The following is a 25,108-nucleotide window of genomic DNA, read 5'->3' as shown; positions in this document are numbered from 1 at the left end:
CACATAAGCCACATAGCATCTATTTCTATTGTTATTTCTGAATATATTTTGAATATAGTAAGTTTTGTAAATATGTTGTGCTTGGTGTTTGACTGTCTCTATAGTTGTGTTCATTTTGTAGTCACTTTTCCAAGGACTACAATCCCCTTGATGTCTTGTTACGTAAGACTCGTAACAAGAGGTGTTCTGCATGAAGGCTAATCAAGTGATGTTCTCCCAGCTCCTTATAATGCTGATTTCACTTGTTACCTGTCATGCCTTGAAGAATTTGTCTGACCAAAAGCTTGCATAGTAAAGATGATTTCTACACAGGTTTGAATGTGCAAATGTGCTTTTTTCACGACTCAGCTCTAGCACCTCATTCTAAGCCCAAATACAAAGTGAGCGTTTTTTTCCCAAGATTTTAGCCACCTAAAAAAAATCAACATCAGTTTCATTGTACGCTATATTGAGAATATTTTAACACTTTACTTTTCATTTGGATGCAACTGAAGCTGTGTATCATCCATCGATGCTCTCTTCAAAGCCTCCAGACTCCTTTGACCAAAACAGTAATTTTACCGCACAGAACGAGAGCGGCTGATATACACCTCCCTTGATTGGTGGGTTAGTTTGTGCTTTTGTGTGGCTTTGGTGAAATTGAACTTACCTTTAAAATGCCAGCATCACACCATGATAGAAACTAACTGATCGAGGCAGCGGTAGAAAATTACTGTTTTTGTTGAAGAGGTGTGGTTGCTTAGAAACAGTTAAAGTGTACGCTATATTTAAAACATTTTCACTGCTTTACTTCCGTAAAATAGCCCTTTCTGACAGGGAACTCAAGCCATTATCTATGCTCCTTTCAAAGCCACCAGAGTCCTTTTACAAAAATAGTAATTTTATCACACAGAATACAGGAGCCTCTTGTCTACCACTGTCTCAAATGACTTAGTTTGTGCTATTACGTGATTTTGGTGTTTTTAAAGGGTCAGTTCAGATTCACCAAAGTCACAGAATAACACAAAATGGAATGGATGTAACGGCTTCGGTCTCTGTTGGAAATCATTATCTGACGGCAATGTAAAGTGGTGCAAATATTCTGAAAATAGCAAACACTTAAAAAACTGATATTGATTTTTTTAAGTGGCTAAAATATGTTTTGCTGGTGCACCCATCCACAGAAGTACGATATGTAGCCTTTGTGGCAGTACTCCAGCCTGCTTTTCTAAACTAGGGGTGTGGCCACTGACATCTGCTGTAGTAATACACTAACTATGAATAACTACAACCACAATTAAAAAGAAAATCTGAACTATCCCTTTAATTTTTTCTCAACTTTTTATTTTTGAAAAAATGATTGGTCACTTTACTAACTTGTCAGAGTACTAGTGACGAGGAGGTCACCGGCATGTTCTCTTACAACCTTTTCTGTTCTCTTCCACCAGCTGATCTACATGATGGCTACCACTTATAACTTTGCCGTTTTGAAGTTTAAGAGTCGAGAAGACTGCTGCACTAAGTTTTAAACTGTTTTTAAGAGCACGGTACAGCATCTGAGGCTGTACTGAGTAGAGACAGTTGCCACTGACAACAAATGAACTAAAAAAAAGAATAGAAAAATCAACATCTCTCCATTAGTAATCACATGAAGTGTAAATAGCTGACTGTATGCTTCTTTTAGCATTTCTTATCCAGGGACATTGGCTTGTCTGAGGACACCTGATGAGAGTTGTCTTCAGATTGGGGTGGTGTTTAGTTGGCTGGTTTGTTCTGCTTTCTTTGGCACTCACTTATATAATTATGTCACCATCAGATTTTCTAGAAATGTGCACAGCTAGAATCCACAACAGTGTTATTTATATTCGTAATGCACGGAGCTGATCTTGACCTGCACAGAAGCAGTATTTCAGATTAAAAAAAAAACAAAATACCTTACAGTATTGAGCTTACAGAACCTCACCCTTTATAACAAGACGAGCATCAGTTGACTGCAGCTGAAATGCGAATTTGTGCACAAACTCCTGAGGCACTTGTGGAACAGAAATGTAAGATTGTTACGCAGGTTGTAACACAAAATTTTTTAAAAAGGTTTGTAAGTAAATTAGACAAATCAAGACATACAAAGCACCAATATAGATGTACAGCTCTGAAATTAGTCCACAAGGACATCTGATGACAAATATTAAAGGTGTTCTCAGGCTTTATAGTTTTGATTGCCAGATTAGCAGCTTTGGTGAGGATGAATTATATCTGTAAAAGGACTAGCTACACAGGCACAGTGCCTTGTATTTCTTTGGTTACCTTTATTAGCCTTAAAATTTTGGTGCCGACCCATGAAACCATGACCACAGAAAATACTCAGTATTATTTCTTTTTGTCACGAGTTAGATTCTAAACTAAACTAAAAACCTTTATCAAATGTATTTTGCTGATGAGTATTATGGCGACCAGTTGTGTTTATTGTAGATTTCAGTAACTGCACATACCTAGCACAGCACGCTATGAAGGGTTAGGCCAGTACCAGGGGTAAACTTCTGCATGAGGCCCTAAGCCTCACTTTCATTTCATGTATTTTATAAATAAAAAAGATTCCAATTCCAATTCTAGAGTAGCGTAAATGTATTTTTTTTTCTATGAGGACTGATGCTGGTATAGCCTCAGCCATGAAGTTGATGTTTTGTTTCCTACATTTGCCTTTTATTCTTTCTCAAAGTGCCATTAAAGAGCCATTTGTTTTTATCTTAACACTGAGCCTGCATGCTTACATTTTCCAGATTCTTTGATCTGTTTATAGTTACTTATACTCCATATTTCATATATTTAATTTTCTCTTAAGTTTTTGAAGACTGTAGCTTTTACTTTCTATATAAAATAAACAATCTTTGTTTACAAAAGTATCCCTACTTGGTCTATTTCTTATACGGCAGCATAATACTGAACTGCATATGGATCAGGGTCACGCTTTGCACTAACCTCAAGCTTTTACAGCTGCATAAAACTGGCATGCATGACCTTTCTATTCTCTACTCATTCTCATGCCTTTTTAAGTGTCATTTCTGTAGTACTGTGCATACAGAAAGATAGTAACTCCAGTATTAGTGATGATTGTAACAGTGATGTTACAATAAGTCTTTTTCAGTAATGTCTTTTGTCACTCTTGTTTGTTAAGTCTTTTTTTCAAAAAGCTTAACTTTATGTTTGTGTATGTCTGTGATGTACATACTGTAGCTCTGACTCCTGTAGCTTGCTTTGCATCTTTGACATGCTCACCGGCCATCCACCTCACCCTTCTCTTCCAGATCCACTTCCTCATGATTCTCTCAGCAAACTGGGCCTACCTTAAGGATGCCAGTCAAATGCATGCCTACCAAGACATCAAAATGAAGGAAGAGCGGGAGCTGCAGGACATCACCTCACGCTCAAAGGAATGCCTCAATTCCTACACATAAGGATATCATACACTCACAATCCACACACACACATACACACACATAAAGACACACAAACACTGCGGCCAGCCACTGTGGCCCTCTTGGACCAAGACAACGCTCAGCTAAAATAACCTGCCAACTGCCGTGACACTGTGCAGTACTAACCAGGCTCCTAACAAACTAATGCATCAGTGTTGCTTTCTGCACTAACTCACCAAGAAGTGTTTTGGAACTGCTACTTAAAATTTCATTTATGCTGTTTTTTTTTTTTTTTGTTGTTTTTTTTTAATATTCTATATTTCTGAATGAGAAAAAAAGTGAATTCTGATATTCGTGTAGTGTTTGATTTTCTCTCGCCCTTTTTTATAGCCGGTTTTTCGCTGGCGAAGCTTGAGACATTGCACTATTCTTACACAACGCATAACGATGACATGTTTGTTTTACAGTCTTGCTTTGTCTTTCTTTCTGAGCTGTGGTGGCCAGTTTTCAACAATTTAACATTTTATTTCTTGGCTTTTTTTCAGTTTGAAAGAAATGCAAAGTAATTATACACAACATGAAAGGCCTTACATTCAGAGTGTCACTTGAAGATGGCATGTCAGAGGAACCGTCAAATTATAAGACTGTGGCATGTCATGTTTTGCTTTAACTTCACAGTATGAAAAGAGGTTAAATGTAAAATGTGGACCCAGTTCTGTTGTAAAAAAAAAAAAACAGTTGTATTTAACTGTATCTTAAATGGATAGTTCACGCCCAGCTCAAAAATACATATTTTTCCAGTTACCTGTAGTGCTATTTATCAATCTATATAGTTTTGGTGTGAGTTACCAAGATGTCTGTCCCCTCTTGAATATAATTAAACTCAATGGCACTCTCAAAAAAAAAAAAAAAAAAATTTGAAAAACTCAACAGCAATGTCTCATTCCAGAAACTATGGACCTGTTACTCAAGACAATCCACTGACCTTGCTGTGAGCAGTTTCATTTGGAACTATTTTCTATCTACCAAACTATACCCGTCAACTGTCTCACTGTTTTGAAGTTTAAGAAATCTCTACAACCGATATCTCTCCGGCCGATATCTCCAACCCTCTGCAACTCACACTGAAACAATTTGACTAATAAATAGCACCACAAGTAAGAAAAAAAATACATACTTTTGGTTTTAGGTTGAACTGTCCCTTTAGTCCTTGGAATTATCTTAGTGTTAATAATTGGTTTTAGATTCAGATTTTCATCGTACAGCTACTAAAAGGTCACTCAGAACATTCATGGCCTACATTAACACTACCTCAGGTGTGCACTAGAGCCTATGGAACAATGTAACTGATAAGAAACCAACACTTTTCCTTTGTTAACTGGTTCAAAAATCCCATTATAATCCTAAGAAGACACCTCAGACACTATGAAAGGATGTATTCGGGTAAACAAAGCACATACACTCTGAAAGCTCCTCGACATCACAGTATCATAGGATTTAATCTTTAAGGATATGCCAGAAGAATAACTTGCTTGCTTAATGTGAATTGCTGCCAATAATTAGACAGAAAGATATTCAGTGTATTCAGTATCTTAAAAGTTTGTTCCACGTGTATTCATTTATGCAAATGAAAAAGAAAAAATAAGGCTTGCCAACACAGAGAGCGCTCTGATCCTTCGGAAATGCTTTTTAGCTCATTATCTATTGTAATATCTCATCATATATTGTAATATATGATCAAAATTTACTTGATTTTGAAAAATCTTATACTGTGTCCCATGTGCATTGGTACAGTGGAAAAACCTACAGAACTTAAGGTGTGAAAAATGTAAAGTTGTTACAAGTCAGGATGTTTTGTGTTTTTTTTAAAGATAAAACCACTTAATTTTTTTTCTTAATTTTCTATTATTGCACCAGTTTTTGATGTGCAATTGTCATTATGCTGACATAATTACTCATGTAATCTTTTATTGCTATTAGCTGAGTTACAGGGATAAGTTTCTTTGTTGCATGAAGACAACTGTTTCTGCAGTGACACACGTGATGTACAGTCATGTATACTGACATCAGTAGTAGGCAGTGTTTGCCTGTTTCCTTTTTTCTAAATGCATACAAATTAATCCATTTTATGTAGCTGGTTAGTTGTAGTGTTTTTCTAGGTTCTTTTATTCAAGTCAAAAGTATATGAGTATTATATTATGTTGTTGTCTGATAGTTTACCTGTATTTTCTATGAATGTCAAGGGCTTCCTCGAGAATTAATGATGCTTAAATTTTAACTCATTTATGGAGAAAGATTTGTGTCAATATTATTTCTGTGAACAGATCGAAAGTCCAGGTTTTAATTTGTAATCTGTATATATAAAACACTTCCCACAAATACAAAAAAAAAGTTTCTGAAACTCACAAAAATATTTTGCAAATATACAACGGCTCTGCAAGCACACAAAAAATTCCACAAATTAAAAAAAATACAATGTCACTAATAAATTAGTAGCATTGTTGAATATCTTACTAACATTTACAACTGATATTTGTAAATCCAGTTTTAATGTGTGAATCTCTTTTGGGTTGTGGATTTGCATTTTAAGCACACCTTTTTTTTATTTGTGAAATGTGTTTGTTTTCAGATCTTTGAGATCGTTCCGATTTGCTAAATATTTGTGTGAGTTTACAAATCTTTTTTTAGGAATTGTTATTTTACATTTACAGATTACACATTTACACACAGGTTGTCGACCCCGCACACAAACAATCTTGACACAAATCTATCTCAATACTCAACTTTCAGCTAACAATTAGTTGCAATACCAGTCATTTATAAAATTGTATGGCAATCTAAATGTAGCCAAAGTATGAATGCCATTGTGATTCTCTGCCCAGTGTTTAACACCGTATCCGTGAGATATTGTAGTACAAAACCTGCATAGTTCTCTGCAGGACTAATAGACAAAGGTGTGCATTTGCCAAGGAGAAAGATGATAGATGAACAGCTAAAGTACATCTTATCTTTGTATGCTGTGTTTCCTGTTGAACCAACCAAAAACTAAAGAACAAAGGCTACCCATCAATCACCAGGAGGACAACAATCCAGCATCCTGTCTGACTGGAAACCCCTTTATGACATTACTCAACTGGCCTGTTGACTGTTTTTATGAAAATTTAAAAAATAAAAATAAATTAAAAACTTCATTCTGTTCCGGTGGGGTTTTTTTTGTCTTTGGCATGGCAGAAAAAGCTTGTCTGGTGGCAAAAAAAAAAATTTATTCAAACAACGTGGTGTCAAATATACATACTGTAATGTAAAATCTTAAAATCTTAAACAATAAATGCTTCACACTAATAACTGTTGCAAAGCTATGGAGGCTTGTGTAATTCATCAGTTTATGGAGGCACTCTGGAAGATCACCAGAAATCATCATCGTCATCCTTGTGTGAATATGCTGCAACGCTGGGGAAACAATATCGAGTTAATTAGCAAAAGCCTCGGGGACAGAAAATAAGAAGAGGCAAAAAATAGTATTTTTCTATTAAGTTATCCTTAAGACAACATAATTCCAGAACAAATAACGACATTAAAACAACCAGGAGATGAGAAACCACCAAATAAATTAAATGTTTTTGGAAGAGGATTATGTGGGCTTATATATTTATTAAACTTTCCTACAGTAACAGCGTAGCTTTTGAATTAGAAAACTTGAGTTGTATTCTTAAGTAAAGCCATATGTCTGGCCAAGTGTTTTTGGTTACCTGTTATCTTTTTCCTCAGACAAACTCTTGGCCTCTGGGCTCATATGTCCTGCATCTTCTCTTCCAGGGCTCTGGGAAAAAAAATACACTCAGTTTAACAAAGAGGGCAACAAGTCAAGACACAAAAGCAAAGTTTTGCAGGAGTGCATGCAACTCACCTGCACATGCTGCTTTTCTCTTGCTTCCAGGACCATTTTCATGTATTTCTCCAATGGATTTTCACCCTCAGACTCCTCCCTGTCGTTGTCTGCCCCTTGCTTCTGCTCTTCATCTGCTCCTTTCTTACTTTCAGTTTCTTCTTTTTCTTCCTCTTGTTCTGGTTTCTCCATCTCTTGCAAAAGCTGGTTAGACATAGATTCTGTCAATATTCATTTCCTCAGGGTGCCTTTTCTTGGCAGACATAAATATGTAGTGATCAGAAAGAGGAGGTCTAATCATTACCATCTCCCTCTCCAGTCTCTCAAGTTCTCGCTGCTCCCTCTCTCGAGCTTCCTCTTGCTCCCTTTGCCGTTTTTCTAGTCTCTCCTTTCGCTCTTTTTCCCACCTCTGCTCCTCATCCTCAGCATCTTCCTTCTGAGCAGATTCACCTGAGGCTATTGGGATTTCTATAAAACATATGGATTGAGTCAAATCAGTTGTAAGTCATCACTTTATTTTGGTTTAAGAAGCAATGTACCCCAGAGTGGCCACAATATGAGCAAAATACAAGAGATTAATACGGTCATACTGATGGTGTAGGTGGCCATTTTCATCATTTTGGGTCAACCAACAACTCACCCGCTTGGCCTTGCAAGTCTATTGGGTCTTCTGGGAGGTCCTGTGGGCGGGGGACAGCGGGGCCGTCAGGGGCCTCCTCAGAGAGAGGGACGGCAGTGTCCAGGAGAAGCTCTGGAATGTGGCCCGGCTCTGGAGGGAGACATGCACAAAGAGATCTTTTATGCTCCACCATAATGCAAAAGGGCCAGAGGACCGGCACAGAATACATAATCAGCTGCCCTTCATCTTCACCATTGTGCGGGGCCACTGAAAGGACACTTTGGAGGCCAGTCACACACTCATTAAAAAGCAGCCATTCTCAAATCCAAAGCCTCCACACCGGATATACTCCATTTTGTTGCTGGGATTTTGTTTAAATTAAAGATAATGACATAGAAAAAAAAAAAACACTTTTACACACATTAAAGGAATACTTTACCCACAAAATGACCGTTTGTGTATCAGTTAGTCATGACGTATAAGAGAGACCCTGTTCATTTCTGTCAAAGTTACTCAGTGTTCAAAAAGAGTTCAACTGACGTGTTTAAAATTCTGTGGATGACTGGCACAGCTTGTGCATTTGACCTGTAGAGCCAGCGCACTGGAGATATCTACTTTTTGTCTCTGTTCTATAATGCTTCAAGTCTTGTATTTCTTGTTTTATTTTGATACTCACGTTGTCTCGTTCCAGAGCTCTTCACTTCCTGCCCTCTTGTGTTTCCCGTCTGTGTGATTACCTGTCCCGCCTAAATGCGCTGCACCTGTGTCTCGTTGTCGCCCCTTCCCTAGAGTATTTAGTCTGTGTGTTGTCCTCTCTTCCTTGCCAGTTGGTCTTGTCCTTCATGACAGTGTTCCAGCTTTCCCTTGTGTGCTTCCTAGTAAGTCTTTATAGTTTTTGACCAGTTTTGAATTTTTGACCTTGCCTTTGCCTTGTGGACTTTGTACTTTTGCCTAAATGGACAGATCTTCCATGTATTGACCTTTTGCCTGATTTTTCCTCAGTCAAGCCTGCATTCTTGGGTCTTTCGTGTGTTTGTTACCCTTAGAGGTTTTAATTTTACTGTTTGGCCACTATGAAAATTGGCTTCAAAGGCCCACGAACTTCCTGGGGGCATGGTTGAATGAGAAGTTTGTAACCTGGCTGCCACGTTGAAAACAGTCATGCAAAAACAAAGTACCACCCACCAGCCAGAGCAAACTTTCCCATTTTACAGCTCAATGATACACTAAAATAATGTTTCTGGAAACATCTGAGGCAAGAAATATGCAATGCAATAACAGAGTCCTGATTTATATTTGATCAGCACTTCAGACTTAAACAGTGTGACCACAGTGCACAAGCAATAATTGACATGATTGAAATTACACAGACATATTTACTAAAAATGGTATCTTTAACACAACGAACAGAGGAAAACGGAGTTATTACATAGTGTACTTTAAATAATAATTAAAGAAAATACTATAGTTGTTTTACCTGACAAATTGCCTGTGAGATCTTCCAGGCTTATTTTCTCAGGCTGTGGAGAGGACTCTGAGCTGGAGAACACAGGGTGCAGCTTTGGTGGACTGACAGAAACAAGAGCACAAAAGAGAGCATTAGTCTTTACTTTTTCTATGTAAAAGTGTAGAAAAATGTCCTTGCCAAAGATATGCCAGATGGTACCTGGACTGGTCTCGTGCTGTGCTCTTGAGCTGAGGACTGCGAGGTGGGCTTAGCTCAGGGGAAAAGTCACCCGAGGTCGCTACCTCATCGTGGGGGGCATGGGGGAGCTGTGTGTCAAACGTCAGCTCCGGGAACGCCACCGGAGACACAGCTGCTTCTATCAGATGCAAAGACTTTGTTAGGCAACACTGTCATGGGAGAAAGATTATAATCCAAAATCTGACATGGAAAAAGTGTGGCAATTTAAGTTCTGGCACATTAATAAAATATATACAGTAAGTGTTAGATGTGCAGAATTTGAGCGCTGACAACTATTTTACTGTATTTTTTTTGACAGTTAAAAGGGACTGGTGCATCTAATCCCTTTTGAAGTGTTGTCACGGGGTAAAGCATTTTTGAAGGTACCTTCTGCAATCTCCCTTTGAAGCTTTTTCCCAGAGGATGAGTGTGGTGTTGAGGAGAGACGTCTGGACGGACGGCTGCTTTCATCCTGAGGGTGTCCATTTCTTAGAAACTGAGATTCAGTCAGTGAATGGAGGCTGTGGTCAGTGAAAACTGTAGACTGTGGTTGGTTATGTTCTTCGGAGAAGGTCACTTTCAGCTGTGCGGGTGGAACAGTGTCATAGGGTGCTGATGAGGGAGTTCTGTTAGTTGGTGGAGACGGCGGTCTGTGTGAGACCTTTGATCTGTAGGGCTTATGGGTGTGTGAAAGGTGAGACACTTGTTTATGTAGAGGAGAGTTAGGGCGATGTGATGGGGAGAGAGGTCTTGGGGGAAGCATGTGTGAAATGGTGGAGCGCACTGCCCTCTGCTGGTAATTCCTGTAGGCTTCCTCTAAGGTCTCGGCCTCCTGCTGCAGCTCCTGGATCCGAGCCTTGGCCACAGCCACAACGTCCATGTCTGAGTCTGGAGAGTCGCTCCAAGGCGACTTTTGTCCTTGCAAGGGCCCGCCTGCTTCACAAACATTATCATAACCCACCCTGGCCCTCAGCAGAGCTCTGTCCAGATAGATGTCAGGGGGAACCAGCTTGTCAGCGCCGAGCTCTAGTACTGAGCGATCGACAAGAGACGGCTTGGGGTTAAGCAGTACTTCGTTTTCAAGAGCTGCCGTCATCACATGGATGACACAAAAGAAAGGAAAAGAAAAGAAAAAGCAAACAAGAGGAGAGTTGAACACTAATACAGAAGACCAAACACCCACAAAGAGCACCAATCAGAAAAAAGGGTTGCTACAACTAATTTCTCATTATAGCAGTGGTTTCCAACTGGTGGGTCACGGACCAAATGTGGGTTGTGGGTTCATTCTGAATGGACCACAAGTGTCAAAAAAAAAAAAAACAACTTTATTTTGAAGTACAGTGAATTTTCTGCACAGAGCTTTAATTTTGAAGTGCTGTTTTCTGTCACTTTTATTTTCTGTGTTCTAAACCAACATGTTGTTTACATTTTGTGAAAAAAAAATTTTAAATTTTGAAAATGTGGTATTTTATCTAATGTGTGGACCTTGAACTATTGACTAAGAAGAAATCTGAACCCTTGACCAGTTTGGAACCACTACTTTACATGCCTTTATGCGCACTGATAGATCTGATTGTTACTACTGTAACATGACTTCCTTTCTTTTTGTTGCTAAAAATGTCATTATAGTAATTAATAATAATATTTGAGGTCTTTATATTCAAGAATTTCCAAGAAAGGAAACCAGTTTATGAAAAGCAGATATAAAGTGAGCTGCAGTTATGTACTGTAACATTCAGAACTGCATGCAGAATCCTACATGGTTCAAAGTAAATAATCAGGATAAGACGTGGCAGACATGCATGCCCAGTCATGGGGTACCTTGTTGAGTTTGGCGAAGCTGCAGCTTAATGTCCTCAATGTGGTTAGTCATCCACTGTGCCCTCTCCTCACTCTCCATCAACTGCGCCTTAAACTGAGCGCATCGCTCCACCTGCAAAAAACAGGACATCACAAGAAGAGTTATTGTTTGCACATAGTCTGTTCAGAGTGTACGTAGGGGTCCCTGGAAGATTACAGATTCCACAAGAAATTCCCCAATATTGCAAAAAATGTATAAACCAAGCAGAATGCATAGTTTCCCACACTCAGCGAGAGGCTGCGATGTGACTGACCTCACTCTGGAGCTGTGCCTGCAGCACCTGTTTCTGGTTGTCAAACTCTTCCTCAACCAGTCTGCGAGCGCTCTGCAGCCTCCGCAGCTCCATCTGCAAGCCCAGCTGCTCCTTGGACGGCTTGCCCAAATCTGAGAGAGGGGTTATCGGAGTCAAAATATAATTCAAAAGTGCATCCTTTTTGCCAGTCCAGTATCGATTTCAGTGTGAAAGCTATCTGAGGAGAAAGGGGTGTCATGTTTAGGTGCTCCAGTTCACAGTTTAGTCTGTATGGATTAGAGTGCAGCAGAAAAGGGTCCTAGTACTATGTTTCTGTCTTTTGTTAGTGAGAAGGAGAAAGGGCCCATCCTCAAACAGGAAGAGTACTGTACTCCTCAGAGAGAGGTAAAAATTTTGGTTGTCAGCCATGGGTAAAGGGAGCCCTCTGTCTCTGCTCACTGTGCTCTCTGCTCCCCTTCACATCACCATTCCCTCACTGGTTCCCTTTTTAGAGAGCTGTCTTCAGAGCTCCAGCACAGAGGCCCCACACTGGCAGCAAAACACATTCAAAAAGACTCAGCTGAGCCCAGAAGCAGTGGGACAGACTAACATGAATGCTTCACAGTACACTGCATCTCCCACAGCTCACAATGAGCCCACACTCAGGCACTATGAGAGCAACGTAGGAAATGGATTCAACTCAGTTATGAGAAGAGACTACAAATATCCTGAGATGCTGTTTTCTAGGTTTAAGGGATAGGTTTTTAGGTGGGGTTATATGAGGTACTATCATAAGTGTGTTACCTACAGTATATGTCAGTCATCACGCCCCCTGTTTGGAGAAGCAGGCTCGAGTCCGACACAGAAGCTAAGCAATGTACTGCTGTGGACATGAGTCTGCAACAAAATGTATTATAGCCACCTAAAAAAGTCAATATCAGTTTAAGTATTCGCCATATTGACAGTATTTTCACTGCTATTCCCTGCTGTCAGATAGCCCATTTTGAGAAATCGTTAATAGTTTCAGTTCCCCACCCATGCTCTCATCAAAGCCACCAGACTCCACTGAACAACAGTTCAAACTGATGGAGTTATTTTTGGTGGCTAAATCACGTTTTGCTGCAGCCCCCCTCCACAGCAGTAGATCGCTTAGCTTCCATGTCGGACTTCAGCCTGCTTCTCCAAACTGGGCGCATGGAAATTGTATCTCTTTAATGTTTCATAAGCAATAAAATAGCATTAAATTCTCCAGCCACAAAAGAAGCAATTTAATGTTTTTTTAAACAATTAATTAAATGTACATTATTACAGACAGAAAACCCTGATCCAGTCCACGCTAATCCTCACCTGCATGGAGAATCTGGTTCTCCTCTTGGGCCTCCTCCAGCTGTTTCTTTAGCAGCCGCAGCTGGCCCTGCAGCTCTGCTTTCTCTCTTTTCAAACTGGGGTAGTCACTCATCGTCTCCAGTCTTTCCCTCCACAGCTCCTTCTGTTGAGTCAGCAGAGAGATCTGCTGCTGTGCTGTGTCTTGCTCCATCTGGAAAGCGACAGAAGAGACATGAAAAGAGCAGGCAAAATACAGCTGGAGACTTAATCATTTAGAGTGTGTGCCACACAAATATTAAGCAATCTCTTCAGAAAGAATTACTGAAGGTTTTGTTATTTTGTAGGACTGAAATATTGCCCATTGGAGAGGTTGAAGTTGCTGGGGTTGTGTTGTTTACCTGCAGTCGTCTCAGCTCTGAACATGCTCTACTGTGCTCCTCTAATTTGCTATCGATTACAGCTGACTCCTTTTGGATACGAGCAGTTTCCACTGAGAAATAAAAAAGAATGTGAAACACAAATTCAAAACAAAAAATGGGCAAAAGAAACTGGCCCATAGCCTTGCACTGAGTTAGATACTCACATTTGTTTCTGTTCTCATTCTCGGTTAGTTTCTCTGTTCTTTTGATGAATTCATCTTTCAACTCCAGCTGATATCTAATGTTATAAAAGACATAAGAGCAATCAAAAAGGGCTCTGACACTAAATCAATTCAACAACCTTTAAAATCCATGTATCCTATCATAGAAATGCACAGAGTATTAAACCAAACATAAGTACAGGATACTGGTTTTACTTTAAAACTACAAAACAGTGACATCCTCTGGCCACACAATGACAGCAGTGTGGAGGTCGGGGAAATAGCAGAATTAAGATAAAATATCAAATGAGTCTGCCTATCTGACTGGCAGTGACAATGTGAGGCAAACAAAGTGTAAATGAGACACCCCCTAGTCAACAGGAAAATACCTGGAAAGTTCATTCTTTAGCCTTTGGTCGTACGTGTCCTCCATAGTCTTCACTGCCAGCTCTCTCCTCCTCAGCAGCTCTTCAGTGGTCTTGACCTTTTCCTCGTGAATTTGACAAGTCCTATCATCATACAAACAACACAATGACATTCTCCATGAATGACAGGCCACATTGTGAGAGCTTTTCAGCCCTTCACTAGCATAAAAGTGTCACAGGGTGATAGGGTATGTGTGTGTGCGTGAGGGAAACGTTATGTGTGGTCCGGTGCTGGTGGCGCTGTCTGGTTGGGTGAATTCCTGTGTTTTCACAAGGTTTATTATTTGAACTGAAAGGACACCTTTAAAAATATATATATTTAAAAAGCAGTATACAATCCAGTTAGGAACTGCAGCTTGCATATGAAACATTACAAGCCGGAAACATATAAATTTATATCTCCGGTCAAATGAAACAGTAATGAAATGAGACAAAAACACATTTGAGGGGGGTGACAGAATGATAGAAAATAAACCACGGACAGCAAGAACAATTACTTAAAGTGCAAGAGACTTATGACATTATCCAACTCATTCAGGGTCAGATTATCTTCAGAAATTATATTTATGGAAGATAAATAGTTGTTGACTACAATATTTAAAAAAAAGCTTATGGAGGGCAGGCTGTTGGTTGGTTTCTATTTGCACTTGTGAATATTATATTACCCAGGATAATTATTATATTTATCGATTCTGAGACTTTATTCAAAACCTGAGCTAGTTCACATGAGAGCTGGAAGGACACCTGGGTGCAGCCGCTGCTGATTGGTGCACGGGGCCTCCTCACAGCTAATCAGGGAGATGCAGCACAGGTGTGCGAGGTGTGCGCGCGCTGAGAGGACAGCAGGGACGCCGTGATGGAGCAGAGCAGCACGGACTTGGTCTGTACCGACGACACTAAACATGGGAAAGACACGACGCCAGCCTACGGCGGGTCGAGAGTACGGGACTGCGGGACCCGGGAGGACGGTGGACAGCTCGCAGGAGACATGACTGAGGCAGAGCGAAGCGCAGGCCCGACGCACACGCACGCCGCCACAGCAGGCCGCTGCAAAGAGAGGGACACGCTTCACCCCTCTTCCAGTTAAGACATCTTTCATATTTTGATGGTTGCAAATGTTCAAACGTGAGAAGTGGCCCAGAGTCCTGATAGTGATACCGAAATAAATAACTCCCTAAATAAGGAGAGAGCTATTTTTTGTGTGTTTGGTTTCTTCAGTTTACATTGGTTTGACACTGATTAATTTGCATGATTATTTGATTTGTTTGGTTCTAGTGTGTTTAGTTGCTTGACTACTTTTTTCTGCTTACCCAATTTATTTTACTGAATAATTTCCCTTCATTATACTTCTTTTCTTGGTGTGAATATTAGTTTGGTTTTTGATTTAGTTTACCAATTTGTTTTGGCAAACCCTTTAAAGTTTGTCATGCTATATTAACCCTTTGAAATCACAACAGTTTTCTTGTGCTGCTTTCAAACGCCTTTCACATGCATTTAAACCTTTAAAACCTGAAAAACTGGTTTATTTCTTTTAAAAATGTGGCTAAAAGGGCAATGAGCAAATTGGACAGATATTCCATAAATTGTAAGGAATTAGGATTTTTTTAAATAGAGAAAGAAATTATGTTAATTATAATTTATTAAAAAAAAAGTCCAGAAAACTATATTAATAATTATATTTATTCAGTTGTTGTCAACTGTTTTATCTTCTTTTTTCTTGTAACTGTTTTTTTTCTAAAACATTTTTAACCTCTTTTCCTTTTTTTGCTAAATTTCAGGTGATTTTCTTGTAACTTGTAACTTCTCGCCCATGTTTTTGAAAGAAATCGAGCCATTGTGCTCAGGTTTCACAGGGTTAACACTTTATGTAAAGAGTGGGCAGAGATGAGTCTGCTGATTTGGGTTTTACTCTGTATTTACCAGCTGAAGATACCATGTGCTTGAGGGACTGAGGACCATCTGTGCATTACAGCCACCAGGCCGACAGGACTGCTCTCTGCTGGAGGAACACTGGACATTTAAATAGAGGTTGGTAGATTATCGGCCTGGCCGATTACTGGGGCTGATATTTGGCATTTTGCCAATCATTTGTATCAGCATTTTATTTTAATGATCGCTGATCACATTAAAAAAACCAAAGAAAGCGTCAGCATTGGAGGAACTTTTACTTTGTGAAACCTCAGACAGCTATTTCTATTTATTCATTTTTAATTTAAATTTTCACTTGACTTTATAAAAAAAAGAAAAAAAAAAAACGTTGCTGGGGCTAAATGATGAACAGGGAGTTGAAAGTTTCCATTTTGATAAAACATTTGATAAAGGCATTCAAATGGTCTTGTGTTGGAGTTTGTTATATTCCAAATTTTAAATATTGACAAAGATTTTCATTTTTATTGTAAATGCATACTGGTTATTGGTCTCATTAACTACTAATAACCAGTATCGGCCCTGCGAATCCAATCAGTCAGTACAACCCCCCTGTAGATTCTATTAGTTTTTATCAAATTTTATATGTTAAAGTCACACTACACCCATGTCAAATGGTATGGAAAAAACTAACTACTTACTTTTCAAAAGCCTCCACTCTCATCCTCAGCTCATTCTCTCTGTTCCGCACTGTTTCGATTTCTTTCAGGACTGATTGTCTCTGCATGTACACATTTTTTTCTTCAATCTAAAGAAAAGAGAAATACAAATAAAAGCTTTAATTACAATGTCAAATTTGAGCAGTGAGAAATTATGCAAATGAATACTGTGATGTTGACAGCCTGCTGTAATTTAACAAAAAAATAGTTTCATTTCAAGAGAAAGAAATGGAGCACAACATCATATCAGCAGGAACTACCTCTTGTTGTTTCTGTAAGCGATCAATGGCATTTTTCTCCCGGTCCATCAACGCCTTGGCCTTGATTTCGTAAGTCCTCTCAAGCTCTTGCTTCAGCTTATCATATTCTTTATGAAATTTAGCTTTTTCTTCCATCTTCACCTTAGCAATTTCAACTTCTTTAAAATGTTGCATCTTTAGAAACAAAGAAACAATATTAAGGCAAGCAGGAAAACGACATGATCACATATTAGCTCATAAAGCATTCATGCCATAAATTTACACCATAAAGCATTAATACCTTCAAAAAAAAAGTTAAGTGTAGATATAAGTATGCAGTTTATATCTGCTGATCCTAGTTTTTGATTTTTTAACTTTGTAGGAAAATATATGTACCTTTGTGTTCATTTCCGCTTGCATCTGTGCTTCAACTTCTTTTCTATATGCGGCCAGTTTTGATTCGAATGAAAACCATTTGTCTCCGCTGTAACTAATGCGCTCATATTCCTTATCAATGATTTTCATCTTTTCAACTATGTATGGGAGAAAGAAAAAATTAAACACTGTATGTTGAAAGGCATGTGTGCAGAGTACAATTAAGACTTTATTTCATCATACCAAGAGACTCTCCATAACTTGCTATGCTGGTTGTCTGAGTGTCCGCATCATGGCACAGGCCGTGAGAATGATGGTGTGCTAGCTGTGTTAGAAGGCTGATCAGGAACCCTGCTAGACGAAGACAGAATATAATATATCAAGGACAGGCCTATGGTGCAGAAGACATTTTATTGAAAGGAACATAAGATTGCACATACCTTTGTCATTATCTTTGTTTGAAGCCTATAAAATAAAATAATGATAAAAACACTTATTACTAGATGTAGTTCTTATTTCAAGAACAATATTGTACATGCTAAATCTTATTTATTACCATAGATCTATAAAGTGGTGATTGGGGACTTATTTTAAGAAGCTGAAGAAGGTCTCCCGTTGTGAAAACCTGTTAAAAAGGATCAGAGACCACAATTTGTTATTTGGAATAATGTCTTTCACTATGTCTGCTACAGTGAATTAAGCAAAGACAATAGTCCTACTCACCTTGTCTTTACACAGGCCACTTTCAGGGTAGAATACAGACAGGGTGTACTCATATCCTGAGGTGCGCAGATGATCAGCCACTAAACTGTTACAGGCAGAGGCCAAAAGAGGTTCAGCTTTCACAGGCACTGGTCTGGGAACTGGTTCTCCTCCTGGCAAAGGTGGATGTTTTAACTCCTGGATGAGCTGATTCCGCAGCTGTGTCTGAGACAGATCAGAAGAGAGAAAGAAACACAAATAATCGGAATAATATGTTCGAGATAGAATAAAAGAAAAACTAAAATAGATGAATCAAAATAAATGACATCACATACAAGCACGTCTATAAAAATGGGTTTTGAGAAGTGATTTAATGCTTTGAAACCTGTGCAAATTGGCTTCTTTCAAAAACATAGGGAGAAGGCAACAAGTGAAAAAAGTTAGTGGAAAATTATTTTTATATTTAAAAAAAATAATAATAAAATAAAGAAAATTGCCTGAAAATAAGCAGAACAATATAAAATTCATTAAAAGTCAACCAACCAAACATAAAACACTTATTTGTCCTGTTGATTTTTATATATATTTATATGTATTTTTTAAATGATCCTCCCCCCTTTCAAAATTACTTAAGGTATATATTATTATTTATTAGTATATATAAGTCTGTTATTGCCTTTCCCCCCAATCTTTTCGAAATTAAACAAATTTGCTTTTTCATAGCGTTTCATAGGGTCTAACAGCTCGTGAAAGGCATCTAAATGCAGCACAAGGTGACTGATGATGATCCAGGTTTCAAAAGGTTAAAAAAACATTACATTAGCATGACTTACTTTGAGTGTATCGAGCACTCCTTTATTTTTGAAAGTTTGATAGAGTCTTTTTCTCAGCTCATCTGGAGATAGCGTGTCTTCCTTGGCCGAGGACATCACTACTGACGAGTGTTGTTTAGTAGATCCTGACAAACAAAAACAAACAGCGCTCTGACGTTAGAGCTGACATGGCAAAAATCTCCGCTTTAAACCACTTTTAAAGCACACTTACCTGGTGTTAGACTGTTACCACTCTGCCTCGTAAACACCTGAAACAAAATGCATCTCAAAATACAGAATAAATTCAATAGTTTCCAGCCTGATGACCGTTTCAGCGTCCCTTTGGAGGAGGTGTGCCTCCACTATTTAAATCCGTCAACGGAAACTTTCGTTCCGGGCCCACAGTAATGACGTAACGATAAAAAAACAGCATTTTTTTTATTGTTCACCTATTTATCTTTTATTTAATGCAATAATTATGTGTATGAAACTGAGCTAAAATCATTGTTGCTAAACCGTTTTACAGAAGATAACTGTTAAATGTATTTGGCTGCTTTACCATGTCGTCATCTTTTTGCGACTGCTCTCGCTTCTCTCCAGGAAGCAAATTTGACAGGTAAACAAAACTCGGTTGTATCAAAGAAAAAAGCTTTCCTGCTCTTTCGTACGCTGTAGTCTTACAAACTTTAAATTTCAATATGTTTGCTTTACTTTTACAAGAATCGTTAAAGATTTAAACGACGCTAAGTGTCTGTGGAGCACTGCGGCTAACCGTTAGCTTACCAGCTAAAGGGTTCCCAGTCAATTTGGGTGAAAACGACAGTGATATTTGGAAAGATTACGTTGTTTAACCCATTTCATCTGATATAAATTGTTTTCAGGAAAGTTTGACTTTGCTAAGAAGAAAGTGGTACGATGTCTGGAAGTTTTTATTTTGTCATGGTCGGTCATCAGGACAACCCTGTGTTTGAGATGGAGTTCTTGCCGGCAGGGAAAGCTGAATCAAAGGTAAAATCAATGGCTGTACTATTTGGAGCTTTTTACGCGCTTTAATTCCTCATTTTGGCTGTGTTCATGCATATGGCAATTTTGGAAAGATTGTGTATTTGTGTTTGAGCTCGAAGTTTACAGCTCAGTTCCCACAATAAGTCTAAAATACACCTTGTAAACAACATTGTTACTTTCATACTGTTAAGTGCAACAAATGCACAACCTAAACCCATTCAAACAGCAATTTTTGATCCCACAGACATCAAAGCATAAAACATGCATTGTATTATTTCTGGATGTCATTCTGGACTGTTGTCATGAAATTTGTAATTTATACTATTTTCTGATGACGTCTCTTTTTTTTCAATTTGGCATTTGAAGAAAATACATGTTATTCCCACTGGGTGCACTGTCACAATCAACTTTTTTGATCACAGGATGACCATCGTCACCTGAATCAGTTCATTGCGCACGCAGCCCTGGATCTGGTGGATGAGAACATGTGGCTGTCCAACAACATGTACTTGAAAACTGTGGACAAGTTCAACGAGTGGTTTGTTTCTGCCTTTGTCACTGCAGGACATATCCTTTCTATTCTGTTTGATTTTTTTATATTCCCTAAAAGAATACTATACATAACTATTATTGATGGTGGTAATCTCATTCAAAAACTGCCCAAAACATTGCCATGTTGTCGTCTACTGACAGAAGAGAGAGAGAGAGAACCTTCATGGCTAATTTATCATGTCAAACAAATTTCAGAAATGCAACATAACTGCAGCAATTAGTCCAATTGAATTTAATTTTTATCTTTTTGGAGGTCGTCATACTGTTGTGTCTTGTACTGTCACATTTAAGGAATTCATCGGCATGGCTTTATTTTCTTTAATTATTTGCCATACATATAAGATTCATCATGCTGCATGATGTGCGACAAGAAGATGGAATCAAAAACTTTTTTAATGATGTGTATGATTTATACATAAAGGTAAGCTGTCTTCCATATAGTCAGAATAACTTTGCATGGGGTAACATTTTGTCCATTTTTTCTCCTTTCACTGTTTGGTTAATTTCTTTTTTCTGTCTTTCAGTTTGCAATGAATCCCTTCTATGAAATCAATGCACCAATCCGCTCAACAGCTTTTGAGAGGAAAGTACAGTTTCTTGGAAAGAAACATCTCCTGAGTTAATCACTTCACCTGCACAAGGATTTTATTGCATCTTGTCTATTTGCTGTGTATATATACCTATCACACACGTGTGACGTCTGTCTTTTCCTGTTAAATGTATTCAATGCAGATTTTCTATAAAACATTTTCTTCCTGATGTTTAAGTTAATGTTTGTTTCTTCCATTTCTTGCATGAGATGAGCTGTGAGTATGGCCACAGTATGATGGTTATTAATAACATTAGACTTTAGGGCATAACTCAATAAACTTCAACTTGACCAATAATGGAAAAAAACATTTTTAATAAGAGACACAATTTTGTGTCTTGACATAGTTAGGGACTTACGGTTCTTAATTTTAGTCATTATGTCATTGCAGAGTTTCAGAGCAAAGCAGAATGTCAACATTCAGTTCAGTTCTTGGGATAATAAACCAACTATTTCAGGTTACAAAACATGCTTTAAGAGACAATTCTCAGGGGGTTTATTCATCGTTTGGCATACCAGTTGTACAGCTCTGAAAATAAATGAAATGTGAATGAAAAAACAGTTAAGGAAAATAAATGCATTTTGAATATTAAGCTATGGGGGAAAGACTATGAACTGCAAATATAAAAATGTTAATAGAGTGCTTGAAAGATCAAAGTAATTATTTTAAACAATGAACCAAACAATGAGGAAAAAGGTTTACTCAACCATGACTTTCATGACCCTTTCCTCAAGGCAATATTGATTGAGTGAAGGCTGTTTTTTAAAGGTAAAAACGGTTTACAAAATACAAAAGTTTCCAGAAACTTAAATACACCATATGCCATGCATGTTAACGTTGCTTTAATAGTAATTCTCTGTTGGGGATATTGTCCCTCAGTGCTTCCAGCACATAGTCTACTCACTAAGCAGAATGTGCACAAATAAGACCTAAAGGTGCAATAATCACGACAAGCTTCAATTTGTTAGTTATGCACAGTAGTGCCTGAGCTACTTCATGATTCTCAGAAATAAGGGCATTAGGTTGTATAAATAATGCAGTTATCTGAATATAAATATATAGGCCATCACTGTATCTGCATTATTACATTTAGGAGCAAAGTTCAGGAACTCTGTGATGACCACACTCCCAAGGTAGTACACATTTTAGGAGTCACAATATAATTTGCATGAATGAAAAATGGAACATTTAACCATATTGGGAGCACAAGTTTTCAAATGTGCTGTTTTGGTTCAATCAAGACAGACTTATTTGTTCCCCACATTAAGTTTTGGGCCAACACAACATATAGCTTCTTTTTAAGCCCTCCTGAACTTTGAACAAAGGCAGAGCTGAGTGAATGATTCATTGAGTTCATGATTATTGTACTGGGATGAATTTAGTGTTTCCTCTTTCTCTTTAAATAGAGGTATGTTTTTTAGCATTATCAAACCTTCAACAGTATAATAAATCATAGTGCCAGTAGCATAATTTGTTTAAATAAGATGTTACTACAGCATTGTAAACCTACAGCCTCAACACATAACAGGCATGACAGCAAATTAATGTTAATAACTCCTGGATGTTATGAGCAGCAAGTGGCAGCAGAGCGAGGCTTTCTGTGGAGCTTGACTGTGTCTGTGGGGATGAGGTGGTCCGTTCTTTCATCCAAAGCCAACACTCTACGCACCGCCTCCTCAAAGGCCACAGCTACATTGGTGGCATCCTTTGCACTGGTCTCGTAATAGGGGTAGTCACCGTTTTCCTGGCACCATTGCTGAGCCTCCTCAGCAGACACCTGCCTTTCCGTCACGTCCAGTTTGTTGCCCAAGACTACGAATGGAAACTTCTCCGGCTCCTTGACGTCTGCGTAATAGATGAACTCCTTCTTCCAGTTGCCTAAGTTGAGAAAACTCTGGTTGTCATCTACGCTGAAGGTGAGCAGGCAGCAGTCAGAGCCACGATAGAAAGGAGTCCTCAGGCTGCGGAAGCGCTCCTGGCCAGCAGTGTCCCAGATCTGTAGGGTAACCTGATGGCCATCTACCTCCAGTTCCTTGTTGAGGAACTCCACGCCAATGGTGTGGAAAAGGTGTGCATCAAACTTGTTGGTGACATAACGATTCATGATGGAGCTTTTTCCTACGCCACCATCACCCAGCAGGATGACTTTAAGCAGGGATGTCTTTGTTGTCATGGCTATTTACTCCTGATCAACCACTTTGAAATAATTTACCTAATGGAAAGATGCAAAAATATGTATTTTTATTACCCGTGCAACACTATCAAATCATTTGACATGAAATACTGTAACTAATTTACGTTTTACTGCAGAAACATAGTTTCTTGTTTCTTATCTGTATCTGCCATTTATTTTAATAATCACAAATAAAACCTGTTAATGAAAAAGTGTGCATATTACACTCAACTAATGCCAGGGAAGGTAGTCTGCAATACATGCAACAAAAAGTATCAGCATGGGAGGAACTCTTACTTTGTATACCCTGGGAGAGCTTATTTTATTTATTCAATGTTTATTAAAATTTGCATTGCACTTTATAAAAAAGGTGGCTGGGAGCTTGCTGAATATTTTGATTTTGATTTTGATTTAACATTTGCTAAACAAAGTTTAGTGTTAGACTTGTTTTGGTTTTTTTTTTTTTCAAATTCTCAATTTCGATGGAAATATTTTAATTGTTATTGCAAATGCATATCGGTTCCAAATATCAGTTATCGATCTCATCGAGTACTAATAATCGGTCTCAGCCCTGAAAAAACAATATCGGTCGACCTCTAGTTTCTGGTGATGTTTTGATCATTTTTCCTCACCCCTGATTGATTTTAGCCTCCTCCACTTGTCCGGATCATGTGCTGTATACCGTGGTCCTCGGTCACATGCTCATGTGTTTAATGTTGATGTTGGCAGCCATACAGGTGACGTTCAACCAGCTGTAACACAGCAGTTTCTTCATTAACAGATGGCCCAGGACAGCAGTTATAGCTAAGAAGCCTCCTTGCAATAAAGCATAATGTGCTACCAAACGTCCAATGTTCTGTGGGCAGTCTGCAAGCTATAGCTAAAGATTTAGCTTCTAAAATACAGCGTATACATTATTAAACTAGCAGCTGTGACATGCTAGTACAACAGTCTATATCAGTTAGCTGCGTGTTAGCTAAGCTAGGCTAACACAAAAAAAAAGGAAAACAAGGGAACACAGCTGGAGTTAATGACATGTATTGCATTCGCTAGCTCAGGTTTACTTCCAGGCAAGATTGCTATTAACGTACCTTGCAGTTTGGGCCAGACAGCTGCGGGCTAAACGTAAAGCAGAACCCGAAATAACTGAAATAATATTAATGCATATGTTTGACAGCTCGTCGCCTTGGCGTGGCTCGAGAAAACGTCAGGTCGCACTGTTTCCTGGAGAACCCCAACGGCTCGGTGCTAACTCAGTTAGCGGCTAACAAGCTAACGACAGACGGGCAGCCTCGGATCATGTGATCTTGTCTGACAGACACAACCAACGAGCACTGAGGTAATGTTTTAGACCCCTACAACTTTAACTCAAAATATTTTCTCGTAAAGTAGACGTTGTATGGTTCTTCGGTAAAATGTCAGCGAACATTTAGTTACTTTTAAACCATGGACATTTTCGACTGTTAGCAAACAGCGTCTCTGCATCGGTAACACACCTTTTACTTCTTTGTATTATTCATTATCAGACACCAGAGAGCGACATTTAGCTTTCTTAGCTGTTACATCCATAGACTGCCCAGTTGCATACTGTTAAAATCCACTCTACCTCACCTTAAAACGTTGGAAGCAGTTATATTAACGATACCAACATGCTAACGTTAGCTAACACAGCTGCTTTTCGCACTATTCATCCATGCAATTATGTCGTATTTGTATATCTACTGCAGGTGTGAAAGGACTTTTACACCACATAGCCACACCACAAGGTTAAAATACTCAAAAGGTCTTACATGTTAGAAACAAAATGTACATAACCAACGTTAACCAGTGGTAGACTTAAGTAAACTAGCATTACCAAAGTGCAGAAATACTTTACTACAAGGAAAGGTCCTGCATTAAGTTTAAGGACAGAGGTGTTAACATCAAAATATGCCTGAAGTATCAAAGTAAAAGTACTCATTATGTAGAAGGGCTAATTCCAGAATGATGTATAGGCAGTGGTGGATGAAGTGCTCGAAAGCCATACTTGAGAAAAACTAGATTTCTTATCAAAAATTACGTTGGTAGAAG

General features: G+C 38.6%; 4 protein-coding genes and 1 long non-coding RNA gene across 8 annotated transcripts in view; 3 read left to right on the top strand and 2 right to left on the bottom strand.

Moving 5' to 3' along the window:
- gpm6bb (glycoprotein M6Bb) overlaps positions 1-6,583 on the top strand; it is a 39,751-nt gene extending 33,168 nt beyond the window's left edge. The window contains exon 7 of one of the 2 annotated variants that reach the window (XM_042494269.2): positions 3,282-6,583. In XM_042494269.2, coding sequence (XP_042350203.1) covers positions 3,282-3,431 — 150 coding nt within the window. In that variant the 3' untranslated portion in view covers positions 3,432-6,583. Of the gene's footprint in view, positions 1-1,427; positions 2,880-3,281 lie in introns of those variants that run through there. The other variant, XM_042494270.2, reaches the window with a different exon arrangement.
- Positions 6,584-6,632: 49 nt separating this feature from the next.
- ofd1 (OFD1 centriole and centriolar satellite protein) lies at positions 6,633-19,105 on the bottom strand. Of its 2 annotated transcripts, none has more exons than XM_042494265.2 (23): positions 18,951-19,105; positions 18,740-18,864; positions 17,928-18,131; positions 17,761-17,829; positions 17,645-17,669; positions 17,448-17,558; positions 17,226-17,362; positions 16,851-17,024; positions 16,573-16,679; positions 13,970-14,089; positions 13,584-13,657; positions 13,399-13,490; positions 13,022-13,211; positions 11,696-11,826; positions 11,403-11,514; positions 9,969-10,667; positions 9,564-9,720; positions 9,375-9,466; positions 7,919-8,047; positions 7,583-7,746; positions 7,300-7,482; positions 7,142-7,212; positions 6,633-6,842 (listed from the first exon to the last, which is right to left on the bottom strand). In XM_042494265.2, exons 2-23 carry the CDS (start codon positions 18,833-18,835, stop codon positions 6,797-6,799), a joined length of 3,183 nt encoding a protein of 1,060 aa, XP_042350199.2. In that variant the 5' UTR covers positions 18,836-18,864; positions 18,951-19,105; the 3' UTR covers positions 6,633-6,796. The 2 variants fall into 2 exon arrangements, with proteins under 2 accessions (XP_042350199.2, XP_042350200.2); XM_042494266.2 differs by having other exon boundaries at positions 17,448-17,555.
- On the top strand, positions 14,820-21,034 carry trappc2 (trafficking protein particle complex subunit 2). Of its 2 annotated transcripts, XM_088083306.1 has the most exons (6): positions 14,820-15,087; positions 15,929-16,033; positions 19,600-19,726; positions 20,146-20,294; positions 20,615-20,696; positions 20,800-21,034. In XM_088083306.1, exons 3-6 carry the CDS (start codon positions 19,634-19,636, stop codon positions 20,896-20,898), a joined length of 423 nt encoding a protein of 140 aa, XP_087939432.1. In that variant the 5' UTR covers positions 14,820-15,087; positions 15,929-16,033; positions 19,600-19,633; the 3' UTR covers positions 20,899-21,034. The 2 variants fall into 2 exon arrangements, with proteins under 2 accessions (XP_087939432.1, XP_087939431.1); XM_088083305.1 differs by lacking the exons at positions 14,820-15,087; positions 15,929-16,033 and adding an exon at positions 19,201-19,334.
- A 125-nt stretch (positions 21,035-21,159) lies between these two features.
- On the bottom strand, positions 21,160-24,271 carry rab9a (RAB9A, member RAS oncogene family). Its single transcript, XM_042494271.2, has 3 exons — positions 24,130-24,271; positions 23,671-23,790; positions 21,160-23,077 (listed from the first exon to the last, which is right to left on the bottom strand). Exon 3 carries the CDS (start codon positions 23,036-23,038, stop codon positions 22,430-22,432), a length of 609 nt encoding a protein of 202 aa, XP_042350205.1. The 5' UTR covers positions 23,039-23,077; positions 23,671-23,790; positions 24,130-24,271; the 3' UTR covers positions 21,160-22,429.
- The window catches only part of LOC121948801 (uncharacterized), an 81,633-nt gene continuing 80,763 nt past the window's right edge, over positions 24,239-25,108 (top strand). The window contains exon 1 of the long non-coding RNA XR_006106187.2: positions 24,239-24,377. This is a non-coding gene — a long non-coding RNA (uncharacterized LOC121948801). The remainder of the gene's footprint in view (positions 24,378-25,108) is intronic.

The sequence above is a fragment of the Plectropomus leopardus genome, chromosome 10 (genome assembly GCF_026936395.1).
Source record: "Plectropomus leopardus strain MGB_pleo_1.0 chromosome 10, ASM2693639v1, whole genome shotgun sequence".
NCBI lineage: Eukaryota > Metazoa > Chordata > Actinopteri > Perciformes > Serranidae > Plectropomus > Plectropomus leopardus.
This window is presented reverse-complemented; position numbering and strand designations above follow the sequence as displayed.

What these genes read in the sequence shown, in the direction of transcription:
- ofd1 (XM_042494265.2), bottom strand. Translation starts at nt 18,835, where the DNA reads ATGTCCTCGGCCAAGGAAGACACGCTATCTCCAGATGAGCTGAGAAAA. An exon ending in CACCACTTTATAGATCTATG is followed by an intron (nt 17,670 to 17,760) that starts GTAATAAATAAG and finishes TTTATTTTATAG; the next exon opens with GCTTCAAACAAAGATAATGA. An exon ending in AAACAAAGATAATGACAAAG is followed by an intron (nt 17,559 to 17,644) that starts GTATGTGCAATC and finishes GTCTTCGTCTAG; the next exon opens with CAGGGTTCCTGATCAGCCTT.
- trappc2 (XM_088083306.1), top strand. Translation starts at nt 19,634, where the DNA reads ATGTCTGGAAGTTTTTATTTTGTCATGGTCGGTCATCAGGACAACCCT. An exon ending in CAGGGAAAGCTGAATCAAAG is followed by an intron (nt 19,727 to 20,145) that starts GTAAAATCAATG and finishes TTTTGATCACAG; the next exon opens with GATGACCATCGTCACCTGAA. An exon ending in TGTATGATTTATACATAAAG is followed by an intron (nt 20,697 to 20,799) that starts GTAAGCTGTCTT and finishes TCTGTCTTTCAG; the next exon opens with TTTGCAATGAATCCCTTCTA.
- rab9a (XM_042494271.2), bottom strand. Translation starts at nt 23,038, where the DNA reads ATGACAACAAAGACATCCCTGCTTAAAGTCATCCTGCTGGGTGATGGT.